The sequence below is a fragment of the Vigna unguiculata genome, chromosome 2, assembly GCF_004118075.2.
Source record: "Vigna unguiculata cultivar IT97K-499-35 chromosome 2, ASM411807v1, whole genome shotgun sequence".
Classification (NCBI taxonomy): domain Eukaryota; kingdom Viridiplantae; phylum Streptophyta; class Magnoliopsida; order Fabales; family Fabaceae; genus Vigna; species Vigna unguiculata.
Genome location: NC_040280.1, coordinates 7,866,206 through 7,888,056, shown reverse-complemented (window position 1 = coordinate 7,888,056; position 21,851 = coordinate 7,866,206). Strand labels below are relative to the sequence as shown.

Sequence of the window (21,851 nt, the reverse complement as noted above, 5' to 3'; positions counted from 1 at the left end):
AACCAAATCCTGTTCCCATAGGTAAGTCATTATCAACAACAGAATCACTTTTCAAACAAATTACATAAGAAAAACACTAAAAGCATAACTAGGTTAAAAGCTTCAAATGATAGTATAGCAGCAGAAGTCAGAAATTGTCAGAAATACAATTATGCTAGGAGATAAGAGTGTCTTAAATATTTATTACACCAAATGGCCTAGATATTTAGAATGATATTTCAATGCATCTTGGGAAGTTGTGATACCCTACACTGTTCTGATGTTAATTATGACATTGACAATACTTGTAACACTCTTGCATATAGTTCACAGGATTGTGGAAAATACATTCACAAAAATTCTATTTCTTTTACTCAATAGAAATCAACAGCAGCAAAAAAATACAATTTTTCACATGGGTTGACTGTATTTCTAGTCCTTACAAATAGGAAAATGTTGACTTTTAGTCCCTCAAAAAATTCATCACCTTTTGGTCCCTAATTTATGGAAAAGTGTCTTCAATGATCCTTATTTCCATAAATGAAAGAGTAAACATCAGTTTAGTTAAACTGTTTAAAACAATTTTTATATAACCTGTTTTCATATTTATTTAAATTCAAAAAACATGTTATGCTTCTTGAACACTACAATCATTAATGCTACCCAGAAATGTCATAGCCTATCCAATAACCACCACTATGATCTTAAAAACGGAGAATGAGACAATGACAAAAACAGAAGAGATATTGTTCATATGGACCAGAAAATTTTCAAAACTTTTAAGTTGTAGCACAAACCTAAATTAAAAAACTAACCTAACACCATCCAAATGTCTACTTCTAAAGAAGTTTCCAAACACCCCCATAATCACCACTCCTCCATCTCTCAATATATTATTAACTATCACAAAAGTATACAAGCATGCAACTTCAAGAAGATAAAGTTATATTGACGTTATAGTATTTTTGAGAAAATCTTTTTCTAGAACACAGTAATACCTTGTTTTCTACAAGTTCAGCAATCTTCTCAACTAAACTTGCTTTGTTGGTCTGGTAAGGAATCTAATCCAATCATAAAATAAAATCAGTATTCAATTTTCCACAGAAAATAAAGCAAGTATATCAAATTTTCTAATGTCAAATCTAGTAAAATCTAGAGTGTCACCTCTTTTATGATTATTGCAGTCCGTTTAGTCTTAGAATCAAGTAATTCAATATCAGTTTTCCCTCTGATAACAACGCGTCCTCGACCAGTACGATATGCCTCTAAGATCCTTATGAATAAAGAGAATATATCAAACCAAAAATCACATAGTACAACAAATTCAGAAAAAAAAAAAGTAAAAGAGAAGAAAAATAAACATTATAGGAAAATTTGATAAAATTAACTAATGATACAGCAACACAATATATATAATACAAAGAGGAAAGCTAGCAACACAATATATATATAATACACTCTTATTGGCTAAAATATATTTACAACTATAAAATCATTAACTATGGAGTGGGACCCACATCTCTTGTGATATCCAACAAATTTTCAGCCAATAGAAAAGTTTGTTGATAGCTTTTCTCTGTGAGTAAACAATTCAAAATTAAACTGCCATTGTCAATGTTTTCAGGTATACAACGGAAAATGGCCAGTCAACAATGGAAAAAAATATTAATAATAGTAAAAATGTTACACTTACCCAAGATTTCCCATAATCAGCCCTCCTGTTGGAAAATCAGGTCCAGGCATGTATTCAAGCAATTCTTGCAACTACAACACACCAAAATTAATCCAGCATTGACATTAAAGAAGGAAAAAGGGAGTTGAATATTAAATTCACAAAACAAAGAAAATATTTGTCCTCCACTGTTTTTGAGAAATTTATTACTTATGGACGAAGTATATGAAGACAGAATTTCCAAGGAATTGGAAGGAGAGATACAAGGCCCCTCAAAACTCCGGGGCTATTTCTGTTCTCTCAAGTGTCAGTTTTGTCTTGCACTGATGTACTCACAAATGATACTGAAATCTCATAATAGCTTTCACTAACAAGGTGACTACAAAAAAAAATTGAGATCCACTATTTGTTGCATGCATGTTTCACACCAATTTCATGGAAAATTTTTATACACTGTAAAAATTTTAACTGACGACAACTTCAGTGTAAGAAATAAACAATAGGCAAATACCTTTGAAGCAAGTATACTCATGCAGTGTGTTTAGTTCAAACTGAAGGACAAGGGAACGAATTTTTAAAATTTACCAGTTTAGGTCAAAATTTATGTTCTTTGGTTTTGGGTTGATTTGGAGTTATTCGGATAGAAAGTGAATGAAAATCGAGGTGCATTGGTTTAATGGAAAATAGTACATTTGAGTAGAAAGTTTCTTGATATGGGTTATTCATTTGATTCAATTAATGAAGGTTTGCAGGGTTTTTTAGTATAATGTCAAAATTGTCATTGGATGTATTTTTAAAATATAAACATTTTCTGGTTAAGAAACTTAGTTGAGAAAATATAAAAAAAAAATCTTACAAAATATTATTTATTCAAAAAAATCATGTATTCATTGTCCATAATAATTATAAAAAATTATAGAAAAATACAATAAATAGTTATTTTAAAAATAAAATATTAGATACAAGGGTTAGTAATTTATCACACAATCCCCATATATCTATCACTATCTCCTCATTTCATGCTCCATTTACTCTTTCAAAACTTTCCCTACAACTCGTCACAAATCACCAAAAATCAAATACACAATTCTCACAAATCGCAAATCAATCCCTACAGAACCCACGAATAGTGAATAACCTAAAACAAACAATGCATTAGAAGGGAGGGGAAATGAGGAAGCTAAAATCCCCTATTACTTTTTCTCCCCTTCAACAATGCGGGATTTGGTTGTATGGAGGGAAAATGGTTTATCATTTTTGGAGTGTTTTGGCAAAACTATCATCCTTGCTGTTTCTATTGCCCCCTCACAGTTCATCATTGATAAATTTATTCGCAAAACCAAAGCTCGCTTAGGGATCAATAAGCTTTGTCTGGACAGCAGTACCAAAGAAGATTAATGGTAATGGTGGCTGCAAATTCAGAGATCAAAGGCAGCTAACTCACATAGCTTTTGGGTTAGTAAAAACCAGTTTAGAGTCAGTTACACATCTGTTCTTAAATTATCAATCCCTTGGGACTGAGCTCACTGTTCTGTTGTACAACCTTTGTATTTCCTGTCTTAAGAGATTCCATTTGAGAGAGAGAGAGAGAGAAAGATTTAGCACTCACAGTAGCTTCTGGATTATGTATCAACACACACAGGACATCTACAACTTCCCCAAGATTATGAGGAGGAATATTAGTTGCCATGCCAACCTGATGAAGATAAAAGATGGACAGATCCACATGAGTAGATACTTGATTTGTCAAGAAAACACAGATATGTTTCAAGCATTTGAAAGGAAACCCAAAATCACCGCAATGCCAGAAGAACCATTCAACAATAAAGTTGGAAGGCGAGCTGGTAGAAGTGATGGTTCTTTTTGGGAATTATCAAAATTTGGAACAAAATCAACCTGCAATCGGGAACATAAAGACATAAAATGCACTTCAATTAGGGATGTTAAATAATTATAAAAAATCAAAAAAAATAAAAAACAGAAATCACAGTCCAAAGAACAGCAGTGACAAACTGTATCTTGCTCTAGATCTGCCAACAGCAATGCTTCAGTCAGATCCTGAAAATTCAGAACAAGAATAAAGTAACATCCTTCAAAATATCTTCCAATTTTCAAATCAATTAACATCAGAAAAAATAATCCAACACCGTTAGATCAAATCAAACATCATACTGATATATTAACCCCAAATTTAATTAATAACTAAAATAGTATTAACAGAGCACGTCAAAAGCCCCCGATAGAAATGTTCAATTGATGAGTATTCGGTTTTAGTGACAGCTACAAATAGACAGTTGTCACTAACTGTTTTCAATTGCTTGCTCAGCACTCTAAGAGTAGCTATAAAGCTCACTGATGTAACAAATTCAAAAGTGTTGAGAAGTGGACTTATATACTTAACTCAACCTTACAAAACCGGATTATAAGATAAGGTTTGCAATCACTACTTATATACTGTAAATCGGTCTTATTTCTCATTAATGTGGGAATTCCAACAAAAATAATTAATGATTTCAGACTTTTCTCAAAAAATTTCTTCTTTTCTCTTATGAAATGTAACATGGTATCAGATGTTATCCTAGATTCATTAACAATGGTTACCTGCCATGTTATTACCCATATACCACGCCAAATAATGCTTGACATGAGTGGTGTGAAAGGAAGAATCCAAATCTCACATTTGCTAGAGATAAAACATAAAAGGAGTGTATACTACAAACCAGATTTCTGGGATAAAGCTACAAAGCTTTATACTTCTCTCTCAGAACTCTCTAAGAGTAGCTATAAAGCTCATTGATGTAAAAGATTCAAAATAATTAATGATACTCTAAGAAATTCTCTTCCCCTTTCCTTGTATGAACTGTAACATGGTATCAAATGTTATCCCAGATTCATCAACAATGGTCACCAGCCATATTATTATGCCGAATAATGCTTGACATGAGTAGTGCACTGGGAAGAATCCAAATCTCATATCTGGTGGAGATAAAGCCTTAAAAGAGTATATAAATGGGTAACAACCCTCACTTTACAAGCCAGATTTCTGGTATAAAGCTAATACTTCTCTGTCAGCACTCAAAGAGTAGCTATAAAGCTCATTGATGTAACAGATTCAAAATAACTAATGATATAATACTTTTCTCCCAAAAAGTCTCTTCTCATTTTCTCTTATGAATTGTAACATGGTATCAGATGTTATCCTAAATTCACTAGCAATGGTGACCTGCCATGTTCATATACATATAACTAGCTAAATAATGCCTAACATGAGTGGTGTATGGGAAAGAATCCAAATCTCTCATCCACTTGAGATAAAGCCTAAAAGGAGTATATAAATGGGTAACAAACCACACTTTACAAGCCAGATTTCTGGTATTGAATTACGTCTAAACCAAATTATAAAATATTTTCAATACACTCATAAAAATAAAAAATTGAAAAGGGAAATGAATGATACTCTCTTTGAATAGGAACTCATTATCATCATTTGTTAAAATTTTAACAGTAACTGAAGATAGCACATAAGAGTTATACATTTATAAATAGAAAAAGCTAAAGAGATGAACATAAGCCTATTACATCTAACACTCCCTTTCAAGCTAGAGCATTTATATCGTATGTATCAAACTTGTTATAAATATAATCAATTCTAGGTCCTCATGATTTAGTAAACACATATGCTAGTTGATCACTACAGTTAACACACTCAATCTTGATTTCTTCAAATACAATTTTTTTCTCAAATAAAATGACAATCAACGTCAATATGTTTGACTCTTTCATGAAAGAGAAGATTTGAGATAATATGAAGACCAACTTTATATTCACATATAAGTGTCATTTGAGTGACCTCTCGAAATTTCAATTCTTTAAGTAATGACTTAAGCTCATAAGTAGTTGAGGCCATAGCTCTATATTCTTCTTTCACACCAGATCTTGCTACAACATTTTGTTTCTTGCTCTTTCAAGAGATCAAATTATCACCAATGAAGACACCATATTCAAAAGTAGATCTCCTATCAGAAGAAGAGTCTACCCAATCAACATCTAAATAACATACAACTCTAGTATGATTATTGTGTCCATATAACAAACCCTTTTGCAACAAAACCTTTAATGAACTTCAATATACAAGTGATAGCATTCCAATCATCTGCCCATGGAGAATTAAGAAATTGACTCACCATTCTAACTACAAAAGTAATGTCACAGCTAGTAGTTATAAGATAGTTCAATTTTTCAACTAATCTTCTATACTTCTAGAAATCTGATAGTGGCTCCCCATAATTATGTAAGAGTTCGGCATACTTTGAGAAATAACAATTCCATTGTTGGATTGTGCTCAATCTCCAAAATGAGTTTGCCAACGTCTGTGGTTTGAAAGTGATGACAAAGGTGTTGTTTTACTTGTGAGATGTCATAGTGATCACTACCTCTAAGTACAACGTCATCAACATCTACTAGATAGATACATTCATCCCTTAAGTGATGACAAAATATTGTCAAAGCTCTAGAAGATTGCTTAACGACATATAAAGATTAGTAGAGACGATATACATATCCAAATCCCTTGAGCAACAAAACCTAAAGGTTGCTTCTTATACATTTCTTTCAGCATATCACTAATAAGAAAAGCATTGTAGACATCCAGTTGATAAAGAGATCAACATTGAAGAACAGTCATGGCTATGAATAAGCGAACAAAAGCCACCTTTGCAATTATAGAAAAACACTTACTGGAAAAAAATTAATAACAATGAAAAAAACAAATTAGTACCAAAAGAATTGGGTTTACTAGATAGGCAAAGATTAAACCTAACTATAGATACCATGTTGAAATAAAAGAGAGAGAGGCATAGGTTGAATCCTTGATGTGTATTATTGAGCACATAGCGTTATGCATTTAAAAGTAGGAAAATATAAAAAGATGAGCATAAGCTCCTTACATCTCTTTGTTTAGCCTTAGTCACGGTTTCCTTGGCTTGGTTGAGGCTAGAGAATCATCACCTTAGTCTCAACCTCTATCAAGGTTATTCTTAGTACATTAGATAAAGACCCCATCAGGCTTTCTTCAATTTCATTATTATAGTGAGCTTCCTTAAAAGAAGGTGCATATTTATGTAAAAAGGAAAGACATGTGAAATTTTTCTACTTAAGAGGGGGCATATCTAATGCTTTTAAAACTTAAAAAGGTATGCGTAACATAAAAAGGAGGTCAACTTAATCTTTTAAAACAAATGGGACGTTTGTGTAGAATTTTAAGAAAAGTTGAGGTGTTCAATGTAATTTGAGAAATCCTTAGGAGGTTTAGCGTAATTTACCTGTCATTTTTTGGACAACATCTACAAGATTTTTTTGGATCGAAATCACTAGTCTTGTAACTAGGCCAAAGTTGATCAAGATTTCTTTTCTGACATCGACATGGCAAACTTTTGACCAACCTTAACTAGTACTCTTTTTCAACCAATGTTAAGTCGGGAAACTTTTCAACCAACATTAGTCAAAAAAAATAACCCCAACCAGCAATGGAAAATAGTCTCATCGCTGTTAATTAAGAAATTCATGCTAATCAATAAAAAACCCTTTTGGCAATGACAGCTAAAAAATCTTGGCAGATTTTGGTTGAAAAATACTGCTGACATCCACAGAAAAATATTGAGTGACCTTTTTCTGAATTATTAAATATTGTTTAGACTTATTTACCTTTTCAATCCTATTATTAACTCATTTTACTTTATTTGGTCCCTCTATTAACAAAATGTTAAAACTTTGGATACAACAAAGACAATTAAGATAACTTTTGTATTTGGTAATAATTGAATTCCTCTATTCACACAATAAAATTAATATTCACTAAGTTCAATTTTCGTATCCAAACAAAAAGCGGTTAAAATCTAGTGTATTTTAATTTCCTTGAAAAATAATTTCTTCTTTTCCAAACATAGTGTAATTGTTATATATGTTTGAATTGTTAAATTACTAAAGATTACAAAAGATATGGGTTTCAAATTACCTCTCTTCTCGCATGACTAAAATCTAGTGTTAAACCAGCATATATTGATTGGAGAATTAATTGCATCGACACTTTCAGATATAAAAGCAAAAGTGTTATAATTGGACAGAGTTTGGATTAAAAATATTAAATCAGATGTGAAAACCTACATCCAGTCTGCACTCTGTATAACGCATGGCAGCAGGCGGATCAGCATCAATTGACCCAAAATTTCCATGACCTTGGATCAAAGGACTGCGTAAGGAAAAATCCTGAAGGAAATTGAAAAGCATATACATTATGACAACAGGAAAAAAGAGTAAATAAAGACTTTAAAATGGAATACAACACTTCAAAATAACAATTGCAAATTAAATCCAAAAATAAACTACATAAAATAATAATATATATGGTTCCTTCAAAAGGGACAAATGGGAAATAGCATTTTTAGTGAAAGGAACTTCATCATTTCCCATTTAGTTAAAATACATACAGATAGTGATCAAGAAAGCTTGTAACGCTAAAATACCATGACAAAGTCTCAGGCACAATTACTTCCTTATTCAACATTATCAAAAAAAAGTAAAATAACAAGGATGCTGCGCTTATTTATTATAATTAAACTAATGCACCTAAACAAACATTTTAGAGACATATTTTAGTAAATAGATATGAAGTCCTCAATTGAGCATCTGAATCTGATGCAATGGAAATGTAATCAACTGTTATCAATAATGGCAGAGGGCCAAATATCTGCCACCCCAACTAGCCATTGCAGCTTATGGCGTCTGCCATAGTGGGCCCCTTCACATATTGCCTAAACTGGGCAAAAATTTTCCACACCATTCCTCCATGACACAAACATTCAACAACATTAACTTCCTAAAAATTAACTACAATCTCAAAAAAGTAAAGGTCATAATTATACAAGAAAAACTCGGACCACAGGATCTAATCCATCTCACACTCTAGAAAAATAATAAATAATAAGGTTTAACTAATAATTTGGTCCCTATATTTAGGTATTTGATTCATTATGGTCCCTATACTTTTTTTACGCAATTGAGACCCTATTTATTAAAAAAGACCCAATTGAATTTCATTTTTTGTAAAAAGACTCAATGTTACCCCTTCAGTAAAATTGGCATTAAAGTAATTTGGTAGTGCTATGTGTCAAAATATAGGTTTGCCATGTCTAAAAGTTTGGATCATCTTCGACTTGGAATGTGCCACGTGTACAAAGCAGAGGAGTTCCAAGGTAGAAGAAAACTCCAATTTTGACACATAGCAAACCTAGATTTTGACATGTAACACTTCCAAATGACGTTAACATCAACTTAAAAAAGGGGTCACATTGAGTCTTTCTACAAAAGTAGGACTCAAATGAGTCAAAAACAAATATAAGGGCCTAAATGAATCAAAGGTCTAATTATAGGGACCAAATTACTAATTAAACCTAAATAATAACTATTAGAAGTTGCACTCATTCAAAAGGGCAAAACCTTTAACCGGTGATACACAATAAAAAGAGCACCAATGATTTAATCAAAATAAAAACATTATTTATTGCTTTATCCACTTGTTTTAGATTTTGATAGTTGATAGCTATAAAATTTGAAAGCCCTTCATTAATGTTCCTCAGCTAATAAAGCATCTGAAGCAGATTGATAAATATGACCCAACCCTATAAACTTCCAAACTAGATCCAAATATAATGTTTTGAACAAAAGAAGGGCAATGATCATATAGAAAGGAACATTTAAGGGGGCACCAACAAGGATGACGGGTGTAGTTGGGAAGAGAGATTGTGGCTGAGCCTAAAAGTGAGGAAAATGCAAAATAAAGTCATCAGAGCCAAGTAGAGGCAGCCTTTGCTTTCCTAGAAGATCCTACATTGTAGCTTAGGGAAACCCCATTCATGGCCATTGAAGTAAGGAAGAGCAAGAACTAGTTGGAGGGAAAAGCACAAACAAGTATGTATCTCATCGTGCTGAATTCACAATAAAATAAACCAGATTAGGGTTTTCTGAAACCTGGTCATCCGACCAAACCCATTTCGAAGTGAGACCAAAATTTGGTTTCACCAACAATTTAGGCTGTGATTCTTGTCAGAATAGCGATTCATGCAAGTCCGAGATCAATACAAACAATACAACCCCAATTTGGTATCACAAACAAGTTTTCCAATGTATTGAATCATTGGGGTTGCAACTTGTATCATACCGTGTGATACAAAACGTGAATCATGCAATACTTACTACCATGGTCACATCACCATCCAGTGATAACAAAGATTTTCAAAAAAGCTAAAATTTACAAGGACCATAAATAAAAGAAAAAAGCGGAGGAATAAACCATATTTTATCAAATTTACATGGTTAAAAATATATTTGATCCACATAAGATAGTATGTTTTTAAAGAAACAGGTATTGCCTATATTGGGAAAATATTTTCTTTTCTGCAACTTTCTAAGAGAACTTTTAAAAGGGAAAAATACTTAATTACCATAAGTAATCAGTGTCGAACACCTTAACTGATACCACAGAAAACAATCAACAGCCCAGAATATATTAGCGTGTTCAGATGGATCCATTTCAGGGGAAGAAACAGATTTTGTAGAATAAATTTTAAAAAATCTGATGTTAGGAAAAATTATCAACGTAATGTGTACCAAAAAAATATGTTACAAAAATAAAATCTTTTTTTCTGCAGAACAAGGTTTTTTATCACATGCAAAGAGCTGGCAATACACTCTCTCTAACACACACTTCACTATTGGTAAGAAGTTATTGGAAACTACAAAATTAGGAGAGTCATTAAATGGTAAAAACTAAATGTTTTCCAATAAATTTCAGCCATTAGTATAGGATGTGTTAAAAGAGAACGTGAGAGAGTATGTTGCCAGTATTTCTGTTTATCTTTTGTTTTCTCATTGTATCTTCAAAATGTATTTTTTAAGTACAGAACTAAGTTTTACAAATAACTCCATAATGCCTACCCTTTACTGTAATTTTACAAAAAAAATAAGTTCTTTTTGTTTAGAATCTTGTAGAATCCTATACATATAGTAACTGATGATATAAGAATCAATTGATGAGATTAGGATTAATTAGATTAATTTTCTATTTATGTTATTAGCCAAAAATATGGTAACTGAAAATTTTATAATTGTTTCCTTCCATACAAATCAAAAGCTCCTTAGTGGTCTTAACATATTGAATTTATCACATGCCTTCTTGGTTTCTCCCATTCTCAACACTTTTAAACAATCTGAACACTGTAGATTTAATCATTTATATTAAATCACCTTTTTTTATTTTTTGAAACAAAAGAAAAAAGATTCAAATAAATGATTATAACAACAATTGATTGTAACTTACTTAATTATTGAATTGTTTTTTTCTTCACAACTAGGCCAAACGCAACAATATATTAATTATGAAGCTCAAATAAGAAAATGAAAGGTAAATGTATACCTGGGCCATTCGCACCAAGGAATCATATACAGCAGTGTCTCCATGAGGGTGGAATTTTCCCAATACCTACAATAACAGCATCATATAGCACCACACTAAATAAAAAGAAAATAGCAATGGATATTTGATAAGTAGTCCAAAACTGCTTCAAGACAAACATATTACATTATTCAACAACGCTAAGAATTTAACATCAAAGGCTACATATTCACCTCTCCAACAACTCTCGCACACTTCTTGAACGGTTTTTTGGATGAGAGGCCAAGCTCGTGCATTGCAAATCTGAATTCAAAGTAGTAGATTACATTGAAATCAAATCTCAACTACAATTGTCAAAATTCAACAACTCAAAATTTTAAAATAGTGGGATGATTCACACTCCCAAATTTGTGTATTCAAGATCAGCCTTAATTACTTTGGATTACATTTCCTAAATTTCACTCAATTTCATAAATTGTGTTCAGATAAACATAATTAGAATCTTTATTTCTTATTCATATTTAACTGGCATAATTCAGAAAATTAATATTAAAAGAGCCTGGTGAAGACAGAAGAGTACAATTAGACAATTTGTAATACAAACTAGACTTTGTTACTGCTACACTTGAAACTATAAGTGACCATCTCAAAAACTTCACATAATGAAAAGTGAGGATAGGCTATGAATCAATGCAACATTAAATGCAGATACAATCAATGAAGGAAAGACGCAAAGATGTTATGATTGAGAAAATTAACTACAAATGACAAAGGCCTGTTTCAATTAAGTATTAAAATCTTGAACTGCATTAACATTGTAAACTAATAAGTCACACAATAGAAATACTCCTGGTAAAAGCATAATAACCTCCCATATGACAAAAGTCAAACCGTGACACACTAATGCAAGTGACAAATTTAATACCGAACTACAAACACAATCCATCAGAGACACGAGGAATACAGGCAGAAATGCATTCTAAGTCGGTATCTTCCCCCACAAAAAACTAAATTACTTCTGGTTATTTATCCATTGGTATTAAAAAAAGCAGTTACAACAAAGTTCTCATACATAAGGGGAGGGAAAGAAAATTTTGGAAGTTAAAAGATTAAAAGAAAACTCGTAAAATTCTGAAGTACGAAGTGTCACCAATGTCAGTCAAACATGTTTCTGACAACATCACAAACATGTCCGATTAAAAACTTAGTTTTTGTTAGCAGGAGAATTAAATTATTACCTCTAGCCAAATTAGACATTTGAACCGATGGACACAGATTAATTTATTGAAAATGATCTATACTTAGACTCTTATACGAGTTAGTTTAAATATAATATTAACAAATTAAACAAGCAAAACCTAAAATGAACCAATTTCAAATTATCCAGCATCCTTCGACTATCAACCCACGAACACACTTCAAAAGACAGAAGGCCAAAAATAAATAAATTTTGAAATTCCCCCTTTATTTTATAAATTAAGAGAAAAATCAAACAACCAAACATCAAATAAACAAATTTCAAATTCTCCAGTAACCCTCGACTAATAAACTACAAACGCTTCAAAAGAAAAACACCGAAACCCAAAAACAAATAAATTCTGAAATTTTCCCCCCTAATTCATAAAACAAGAGAAAAAAACGAACAAGTGAAACCTAAAAGGAACTAATTTGAAATTTCGGACGATATAAGGACTACTAGAAGAGAAAGATATGAAAAAAAAAATCTCAAACTAAAATTAGTTTACATGAACAAAAATAAAAAATGGAGAAGCTACATTAGCTTTTTAAGGACAAAATTTTAACTTGGTGAGAAGCTAATTTCCCTTTTTTCTCTTTAGTCCAGACAGACCCTAAACCACAAACGCTTCAATGAAGACAACGAAAACAAAAAAAAATACAAAAAAAAAAAACATAGAACCGAGAACTAACAGAATCCTTCGGTGCACGGGCTTCAAGCCGTCGCGAACATCCGGCAATGCCCGACCGAGAAGTACCGACATAGCATACGCCATGTAAGCCTCCGTGGCCTCTTTGTGAAGTTCCGTGGGCACGACCCTTCCCTCACTACTGTTACCGCTTTCCGTTGTGGCCGTCACACTGCCATTCCCGTCGCTGCGCCTAACGGCCCTGGCCGCCGCCGCCGGACGGCGCGAGGCGCGGGCGGATATTAGACGATGTTGGAATGGGGAGAGGAGACGAGGGTGGGATGGGGAGAGGCGGAGGCGCGAGGGCTGAAGGAAGGGGGAGAGGCGGAGGACGCGGAGCGCGGTGGAGAATGCCATGGAAGGGGAAGGGGAAGGGGAAGGGGAAGGGCAGAGGAGAAGGTTGGGGTTCTGGAAATGGAGGTGAAAGGGTTTCATAGGGTTGCAGTTGGAACCATTTGAAAGTGAGAGTGTGTGGGGTTTTAGGGATTTTGGATGAGGCCAGACACTGAAGTGCTCTAAAACCCTTTTTTTTGTGTATTGTCACGAACTCACATTCGCGCCAAAGTCCCGGATTTTGGATGGTAAATATTTGCAAGTGAACGGCTATCACCTCACCTCATTTTCCTTTTTCTTTAATATTTTTTTGTGAAATCACATATACAATTAATAGAATAAATTTTATTTTTATTTTAATAAATTGAATAAAAAACTTACTTGTTTTTTTTTTTACCTTTAAAAAATTATACATTCAAAAATATTTTGAACAAGATATTTCACCTTCAAAAAAGCCAATGAGGTCACATTTGACTCTCCTAGTGTAAGACTTTGTTAGACAAGTGTTTACTTTAATCCATTTAGGACCATTAACATATTAAATAGCATATGGTTTGTCATGATTTGCCAATTTTGTTTATTTTTGTCATCTCCTCATCCATGCCTTTCCATCATTTTGGAATTTGTACAGCAGCAACAAGGTGTTTGGGATCACTTTCACCAATTGCAAACATATCCAAATTAGCTTCTGGACTATCTTCAAAAAATCATCTGCTAGTTTCATAATTTGGAATTTGCCATCCAGAGGGGTGGTCTTCTACATCTTTGAATAGGACTAGAAGTATTTTTTGCTGTCATAAAACAAGAGGAAATAATATCCTCTTCTGATGTAATAAAATCAGGTTCTGGAGTTTCAGCACCATGGCATACTTGATGCTTTGCTTCTACAATCTCGTGTATGTCATGTACATTACCATGCATATCTTGGTCGCCCCAATCTAAATCACATAAGATAGCTTCGACATATTTATTGTCCCAATCCCAACCTTTATCTTCATCAAAGACAACATTCCATTGTTGAACGGGGAGATATGGCATGTAATAGAAACATACAAATGAAAGATATTTGGATTTCCCATAATTAAGCCATTATCATGATGAAAAAATACTTTGCACTTGCCATGTTGGAAAAGAATACTAAGACATTTTTCTTGTAATTGACCAATACCAAGTAAGTTTTTCCTTAAATTTGGCACAAAGAATACGTTAGTAACATTATAAGTGTTAACATTTATATGTATCCTAACATCGGCTTTGCCAGTTACAACCATACTGAAATTATTGCTCAGCTTGACTAAATCTTTGTAATTTTCATCAAGAGTAGTTGAAAAATATTCCTTTGTCCGCCAATGTGATTGTTGCATCCAGAGTTAAGGAACCACATAATGTCTTCATTTGCCTTAGTTATATTTGTGTGGACCATCTATAACATTTCTTCGTCATTCTCGACATAATTGGCCTCTCTCTTTTGTTTTGAACATTCCCAACTGAAATGTTGAAGTTGATGACATGTGTAGCACTCTGCAATGAATTTGTCAAAGCCTTGTCTACCACGTCATAGGACCTATCCTCTTCCTCAGTGTCCAAAACCTCCATGATCGCGTCCATGTTTTGCGTGATGATTAACATGAGCAATTTGCAAGGCCTTCTCTTTTATCACGTGAGATGTCATGTGGAGCTCATCGACAAGGAGACTAGTTTGTAATTAATAGAGTAGATACTAAAGATACGATAACTAGAGTATATATGCAATAAATATTCATAGTGAACTGATACAATTTAAGTGTGAGATCATGTATGAAAAAACCAATTTCTTTTTCACATATGTTAAAGGATAACCATGTTTTATTGTTTAATCGACATATATAATTTTATTTAAGGGGAGCCCTAAAAAAAGTGTGGCATAAAAGATGCATATTCATGTTTTTCTAACGAGTGTATTTGGTGATCTCTAAGACACATTTATAAAAATGTTGTTTTTCCTATGTTTAGGAAACAATCATATATACGTGAATTAGTTTAAGTTGTCCTAAAGTTAAAAATGGTATGGTGAGACAACCACTTGTTTTGCTTTATTGTTTGGAAAAGTACCATGTTAATGTTGTTCTCAGTGAACCTACTTTCACACTCTTTATTTTTTCAACAACCTTGCCATCATAGTGGTTCATAGAGGCGAGTGTTAAACTTGCATGGATCTTAACTAGTATAATGATGCACATGTAATCATTTGTTTATGTATAAAAATGTTATGTCCAATTGAGTGCATTAGATCAGTCACATAGTTAACATAAAGAGGTATATCTAAGAAAAAAACATATTAGTATTTAAGAAATAGGAAATAGACCAACAAGGAAACATATGTGAAATGTATGAATCAAATAATCCTTGTAATGGATCATGATTAAATGTAAATGAATTGGAACCAATCGGGTTCAAATCAGAACAGTACAAAGCATCGGAAATAACATGATTTGTTGATATTAAATTCTAGCTTGGAAATTATAGAGAAAGGGAGAATAAATATTTGCCTATGAATCCAAAACCTTTTTGAATTATAACATAACTATAGAAGAGTGTACTTGGTTTAAATTTAATATGCAACATATGTTTAAGCCCACACTCTAAATGCTTATGGGAAAATGAGGTACACCTGCACAAAAAAAATGCTTAAGCAACTACTCTATGTTAGTTATAATTGTGGCAGGCTAGATAGCCAAAGGAAGTGAGTTATAGGAATAAATGTAAATTATTTTGTAGATTCTATGCAATAATACTTCATTATAGAAAACTACTACAGGATCTTAAGATTTATGATTCTCACATGTTATAATCACACATTCATGCTCATAAATCATAATAGGATACTAACCTTGATCCATGAGAGATCCAATAATAATGCGTTCTTTAATCTTTGTTCTTCAACCTCATTTTCCCAATCTATCTCTTTGTCTTCGTTACTCCTCTCACAGTCTCTTTCTTGATGGCTTATTGTGAGAGAACCTTATGACCAGAGACAGAACCCTAATATCCTTTCATAAGCCAATGTCTATCAAGTTGGACTGAGCTTTATTTTATTTTATTACGACTTCCCATAATAACTAATAGGTCCTTATATTTTATTAAATCACAATTGGGCCCATCATAGTATTTCAAATGAGTCACATAATAGAATTAATTCGTCAATTAATTCTAACATTCTCTCACTTGACTCGTATGATATCATAACATTATGTGATTTAATACATAAATATAATGTGCATTAAAGGACCTTACATGAATTGGTTCAATCATTATTCACAATCAAAGATACATAAATAATAAGAGTCATGGCAGTCACACATCATTCACTCGACATGATTCCTTCCATGTACTAATGTATCATCCCTTTCTCCTTAATATAACTTTAGCATGAGAAATCCTTAATGAGTTCAAACATAATGTCATTTTTTTTCAATAATAATAATATAACATAATTTGTTTTCTTCATCATAATTTGCATGCATAAACATAAAGAAGAAAACAGAAATTTCAAAAACTTATACATTAAAGAGCTTAGAGTGTCACATAAACATTAATAACTTTAACATTCACTAGTAGACATAATGTCCATATTCTTTACATGGCCAACATACAATTTGGATGTTAACCCTTCTGTCAAATGGTCAACAATCATAAGATTTGTGCTAATATGTTCTATTGACACTCTACGTTTCTGAGCTTCTTCTTCAACAATAGAGTATTTCAATTCCATAACCTTAGCACCTATAGAATACTTGTTGCTCTTGAAATAAGAATGTTGCGAAATAATCACAATAAATTTTCAGCAGCTTGGCAATATTGTCGACTACTCCAAGTCCTGAAATAAAGTTCTACAACCAAATAGCTTGAACTGTGACCTCAAAGCATGCCACAAATTCAGTTTCCATGGTGGATGCAACAACGACAAACTACTTCACACTTTCCATGAAATCGTTCCCCCGACTAAAAGATACACATAATCAAATGTAAACTTTCTTGTATCCATACAATCGGCAAAGTCTGAATCTGTATAACTTATTACCTCAAGATGATCATATTTTCTATAAGTAAGCATGTGATTCTTTGTTCCTTGTAGGTATCTTAAAACTTTTTTTGTAGCTTTCCAATGCTCCAATCCTGGATTACTCTGGTGTCTACCAAGCATACCAACTGCAAGACTAATATCTGGCCTCGTACATGTTTGAGCATACATCAAACTCCTAACAACAAATGCATAAGGGATATCTTTCATTTTTTTCCGTTCCAAATCATTCTTTGGACATTGCATGAGACTAAACTTGTCTCCTTTCTGTATTGAAACGGGAGATGCTGAACATTTATCCATTCTAAATCTTTCTAAAACTTTATTAATGTATGTGTTCTAAGACAAACCTAACAATCATTGTGATCTATCAGGGAATATTTCTATTCCTATCACATAGTATGCCTCACCCATATCTTTCATTTCAAAGTTATTAGAGAGAAACCTCTTAGTCTCACTTAATAGACCAAGATCAGCAGTCGTAAGCAATATATCATCAACATACAGAATCAAAAATATAAACTTGCTCCCACTGACCTTCAGATATATACATCGATCAATAGTGTTTTCCTTAAATTCAAAGGACACAATAATATCATTGAACTTAAGATACCATTGTCGAGAAGCTTGCTTAAGCTTGTATATTGATCTCTTTACACACCATGTGTTCCTTTCCTTCTCTAGTGAACCCCACTGGTTGGCCCATATAAACATCCTCTTCTAAATCCTTATTCAGAAAGACAATTTTAACGTCCATTTGATGCAACTCAAGATCATAATGAGCTACTAATGCCATGATAATTTTAAAAGAATCTTTCCTAGAAACAGACAAAAATGTTTCCTTATAATCAATACCATCTTTCTGAGTAAAATCTTTGGCAACAAGTCGAGCCTTGTAACATTCAATATTACCTTGAGAGTCACGCTTAGTCTTAAAGACCCATTTACACCCAACTCTCTTGCATCCTTTAGGAAATTCCACAAGGTCCCATACGTCATTATGTGCCATTGATTTAAGCTCATCTTTCATGGAATCTAACCATTTATCAGAATTATCACCATTAATGGCTTTTGAAAATGAAACTCGATCATTATCAATACTTAAGTCATTTTTATGACTCTTGTAGATAAACCACATAGTCACTCGAAATAGCATATTTTCTATCTTTGTGAGATTTTCTTAATACTACTTCTTGTGGTTGTTCTACTACCGGCTCATTGTTGACCTCGAGATCATTAATTTGTTGTTATTCTTGATTGCTGTAAGTTTATATAACATAGGGAACAATAAGTCTTGAAGAAGAAATACTAGCTACAAGAACTTGTACTATGACTTCCTTAATCTCCACACTTTGTGAAACTTCACTCCCATTGGTTTCACCATTCTCAATGAACTGAGCATTTCTAGTTTCAACGACTCTTGTACTATGGGTAGGACGGTAAAATATCCACTGATTGTTCATTCATCCAGTTTCTTTTCTTGCGGTTTGTATCTTCTTACTTCTGCTTGACAACCCCAAACTTGTAGGTGTCTCAAACTGAGTTTCATACTCGTCCAGAACTCAAAAAGAGTCCTTTTGAACAACTTTACTAGGAACCCTATTCAACAAATACATGACAATCTTTAAAGCATACATCCAAAGTGATACAAGTAAACATGAATTACTTAAGATACTCCTAACCATATCCATTAAGGTTCTATTACGCCTGTCTGATACACCATTTTGTTGTGGTGTGCCTGTCATTGTGTATTGAGCACAAATACCATGTTTTTTAAGAAACTTAGCGAACGGACCAAGGTGTTGTCCACTTTCATCATATCTTCCATAATACTCACCACCTCTATTTGACCTTACGATTTTCACCTTTCTGTCTAATTGCATTTCCACTTTATTTATATAAGATTCTAAGGCATTCATTGATTGAGATTTCTCATGCACTAGATAGACATATCCATAACACGAAAGATCATCAATAAAGGTGATGAAATACTTCTCTTTATTGAAGGAATTTACATCAAACGGACCACATATATCGTGTGTATGATTTCAAGAAGCTGAGTGCTCATTGTGGCTCCTTTCTTTGTGTGTTTTGTTTGTTTGCCTTTAATACAATCCACACACACATTCATATCAGTAAAATCCAAATTCAGAAGGATTTCATTCTTTACTAATCTTTGCATTCTTTCTTTGGAAATATGTCCCAAATGCTAATGCCACAAGTAAGCAAATCGTTCATCCACTAAATTATGTTTAGTGTCAACATTGTATTGTGATGCAAAGTCATAAGAGTTCCAACATATAAATTATCCAAATTCAATTTATATAAACCATCATAAAGTGTACCAGATCCAATCATACAAGTACGCTTAAACAAACTGAAACAATCATTCCCAAACTTAAAATAGTATCCAGCAACATCAAACTTAGACAAAAAAATTAAATTTCTAATGATACTAGGTACATAAAAAGTATCTATAAGGTCTAAGTGATATCCAGTGTCAAGGATTAGACGATAAGTCCCGACAGCTTCCACTGAAACTTTTTCTTTATTGCCCATGAAGACGAACTTCTCATTTGGGTTTATGGTTCGGGTTGGAAAAAAATCCCTACATCACATTAGAAACATGAATCGTACATCCATAATCAATCCACCAAGCATTATGGGGAACTTCAATTAAGTTTGATTCAAAACATACCTGATCATTATGCTCACCTTTCTTTTTGAACCAAGCTCTACACTTTACGCAATTCTTCTAGAAATATCCAGACTTTTCTTAGAAATGACATTTTTCATTTTTCTTCTAGATTTTGGTTGAGGACTCGTCAATCTTTAATGGTCATTTACCATTTCCATGTTTCTTTACAACTTTCTCTCAAGCTCCTTGATTCTTCACATAATGAACAACCAAGAAAACTTTTATCCACTTTCATTTTTAGAGACTTAAGTCTTTCTGCGATATTTATCATCTCGATTACGTGCTCGTGCATAGTACGCGAACCGTCAAACTTCATAGTGGTCAACGTACTCATCAATGTCCCAACAAGGGACTTATCAACAGTTTGGGAGCGTTCTTCCACAATTTTCTTAAACTCTTTCACATTATCAATTTTGGGAAGAGAAACCTTAATGTTGTTTGCTATGCTCATTCGCATAAACATTTACATCAAATCTAGTCAGGGAAATTCGACCCATTGAAGACTATAACAAACATATAAAGATATCATAATAAAGACTTCAATTATCACATGCCTAACATTAATGCTTTAAGTTATAAAAACTAAACTAAATACAGATTCAGACATAAATAACCATTCTATGCATACTAATGTTCTCCTTTGGGAGATCCACTAATACACAAACATAAACATAATTATGTTAATCATATTATATAACAAACATATAAAGATATCATTGAAGACTATAACATTTAACCCATTGAAGACTATAACAGACATACAAAGATATCAGAACAAAGACTTCAATTATCACATGCCTAACATTAATGCTTTGAGTTATAAAAACTAAACTAAATACAGATTCAGACATAAATAACCATTCTATGCATACTAATGTTCTCCTTTGGGAGATCCACTAATACACAAACATAAACATAATGATGCTAATCATATTATATAACATTATTGATAATTAAAATATGCGTCAACTAGAATCACCTACTACCTTTGGGTATATAATTAAAACTAGTGACACATACAAAATTATCTACCATCATGCTCATTAATTATAAGAACAACTAATCAACCTTTGGGCGATCCTAAAATGCCTTGTAATAATGAACTTCAATTAACCCATAAATCAATTATTCATAATTTAGCATCCATACTACGAGTAATTGAAATAAAATCATTAATAATTTGAAATCAAAAAAACTTTAAAATTTTGGTCACTTTGGTGACTAACAAAATTTATCATACTTGATCTCAAATAAATAAATATACATTTAATTGCTATAAATCATACATAACATTCTCATTAATTTTAATTTAACAATAACAAAACATACACATTATTGTAAATTAAAAATACATTATTCATATAATAAAAATATTAGCGTTAATTGGTGACACAATTCAATAATATCACCACACTTGATCCATGAAAAACAAACAATTAATCCAACAATAATTGATTCATGGAATTTGCATTTCAAACATTCAATTTCTTTAATTCAAGAATTTATCATAATAATTCAAGCCTTTTATTTTTGCAATTAAAGCACAATGGAAACAAACATTACAATTGAACATTAAATATTTGTTTGATCCATCATTAAACTTGATGCCCACAAAGGACACGTAACCAACAAAAACTTTCATCATCATGCCATTGAATTCAATTAAAGTATAAAAGAAAAACATTAAAGAAACATAATAGTGCAATTCTTTAATTAACAATATATCCCTAAAACTT

At 32.5% G+C, this 21,851-nt stretch overlaps 1 protein-coding gene across 1 annotated transcript in view; it reads right to left on the bottom strand.

The window, feature by feature from the left end:
* LOC114173986 (DNA gyrase subunit A, chloroplastic/mitochondrial) overlaps positions 1-13,570 on the bottom strand; it is a 28,178-nt gene extending 14,608 nt beyond the window's left edge. Inside the window, exons 1-10 of the mRNA XM_028058701.1 lie at positions 13,029-13,570; positions 11,333-11,402; positions 11,121-11,186; positions 7,814-7,915; positions 3,665-3,709; positions 3,449-3,547; positions 3,261-3,347; positions 1,673-1,743; positions 1,144-1,252; positions 978-1,040 (exon numbers count right to left, since the gene is read on the bottom strand). Of these exons, the coding sequence (XP_027914502.1) occupies positions 978-1,040; positions 1,144-1,252; positions 1,673-1,743; positions 3,261-3,347; positions 3,449-3,547; positions 3,665-3,709; positions 7,814-7,915; positions 11,121-11,186; positions 11,333-11,402; positions 13,029-13,459 (1,143 nt within the window). The 5' untranslated portion in view covers positions 13,460-13,570. The remainder of the gene's footprint in view (positions 1-977; positions 1,041-1,143; positions 1,253-1,672; positions 1,744-3,260; positions 3,348-3,448; positions 3,548-3,664; positions 3,710-7,813; positions 7,916-11,120; positions 11,187-11,332; positions 11,403-13,028) is intronic.
* Positions 13,571-21,851: the final 8,281 nt, after the last annotated feature.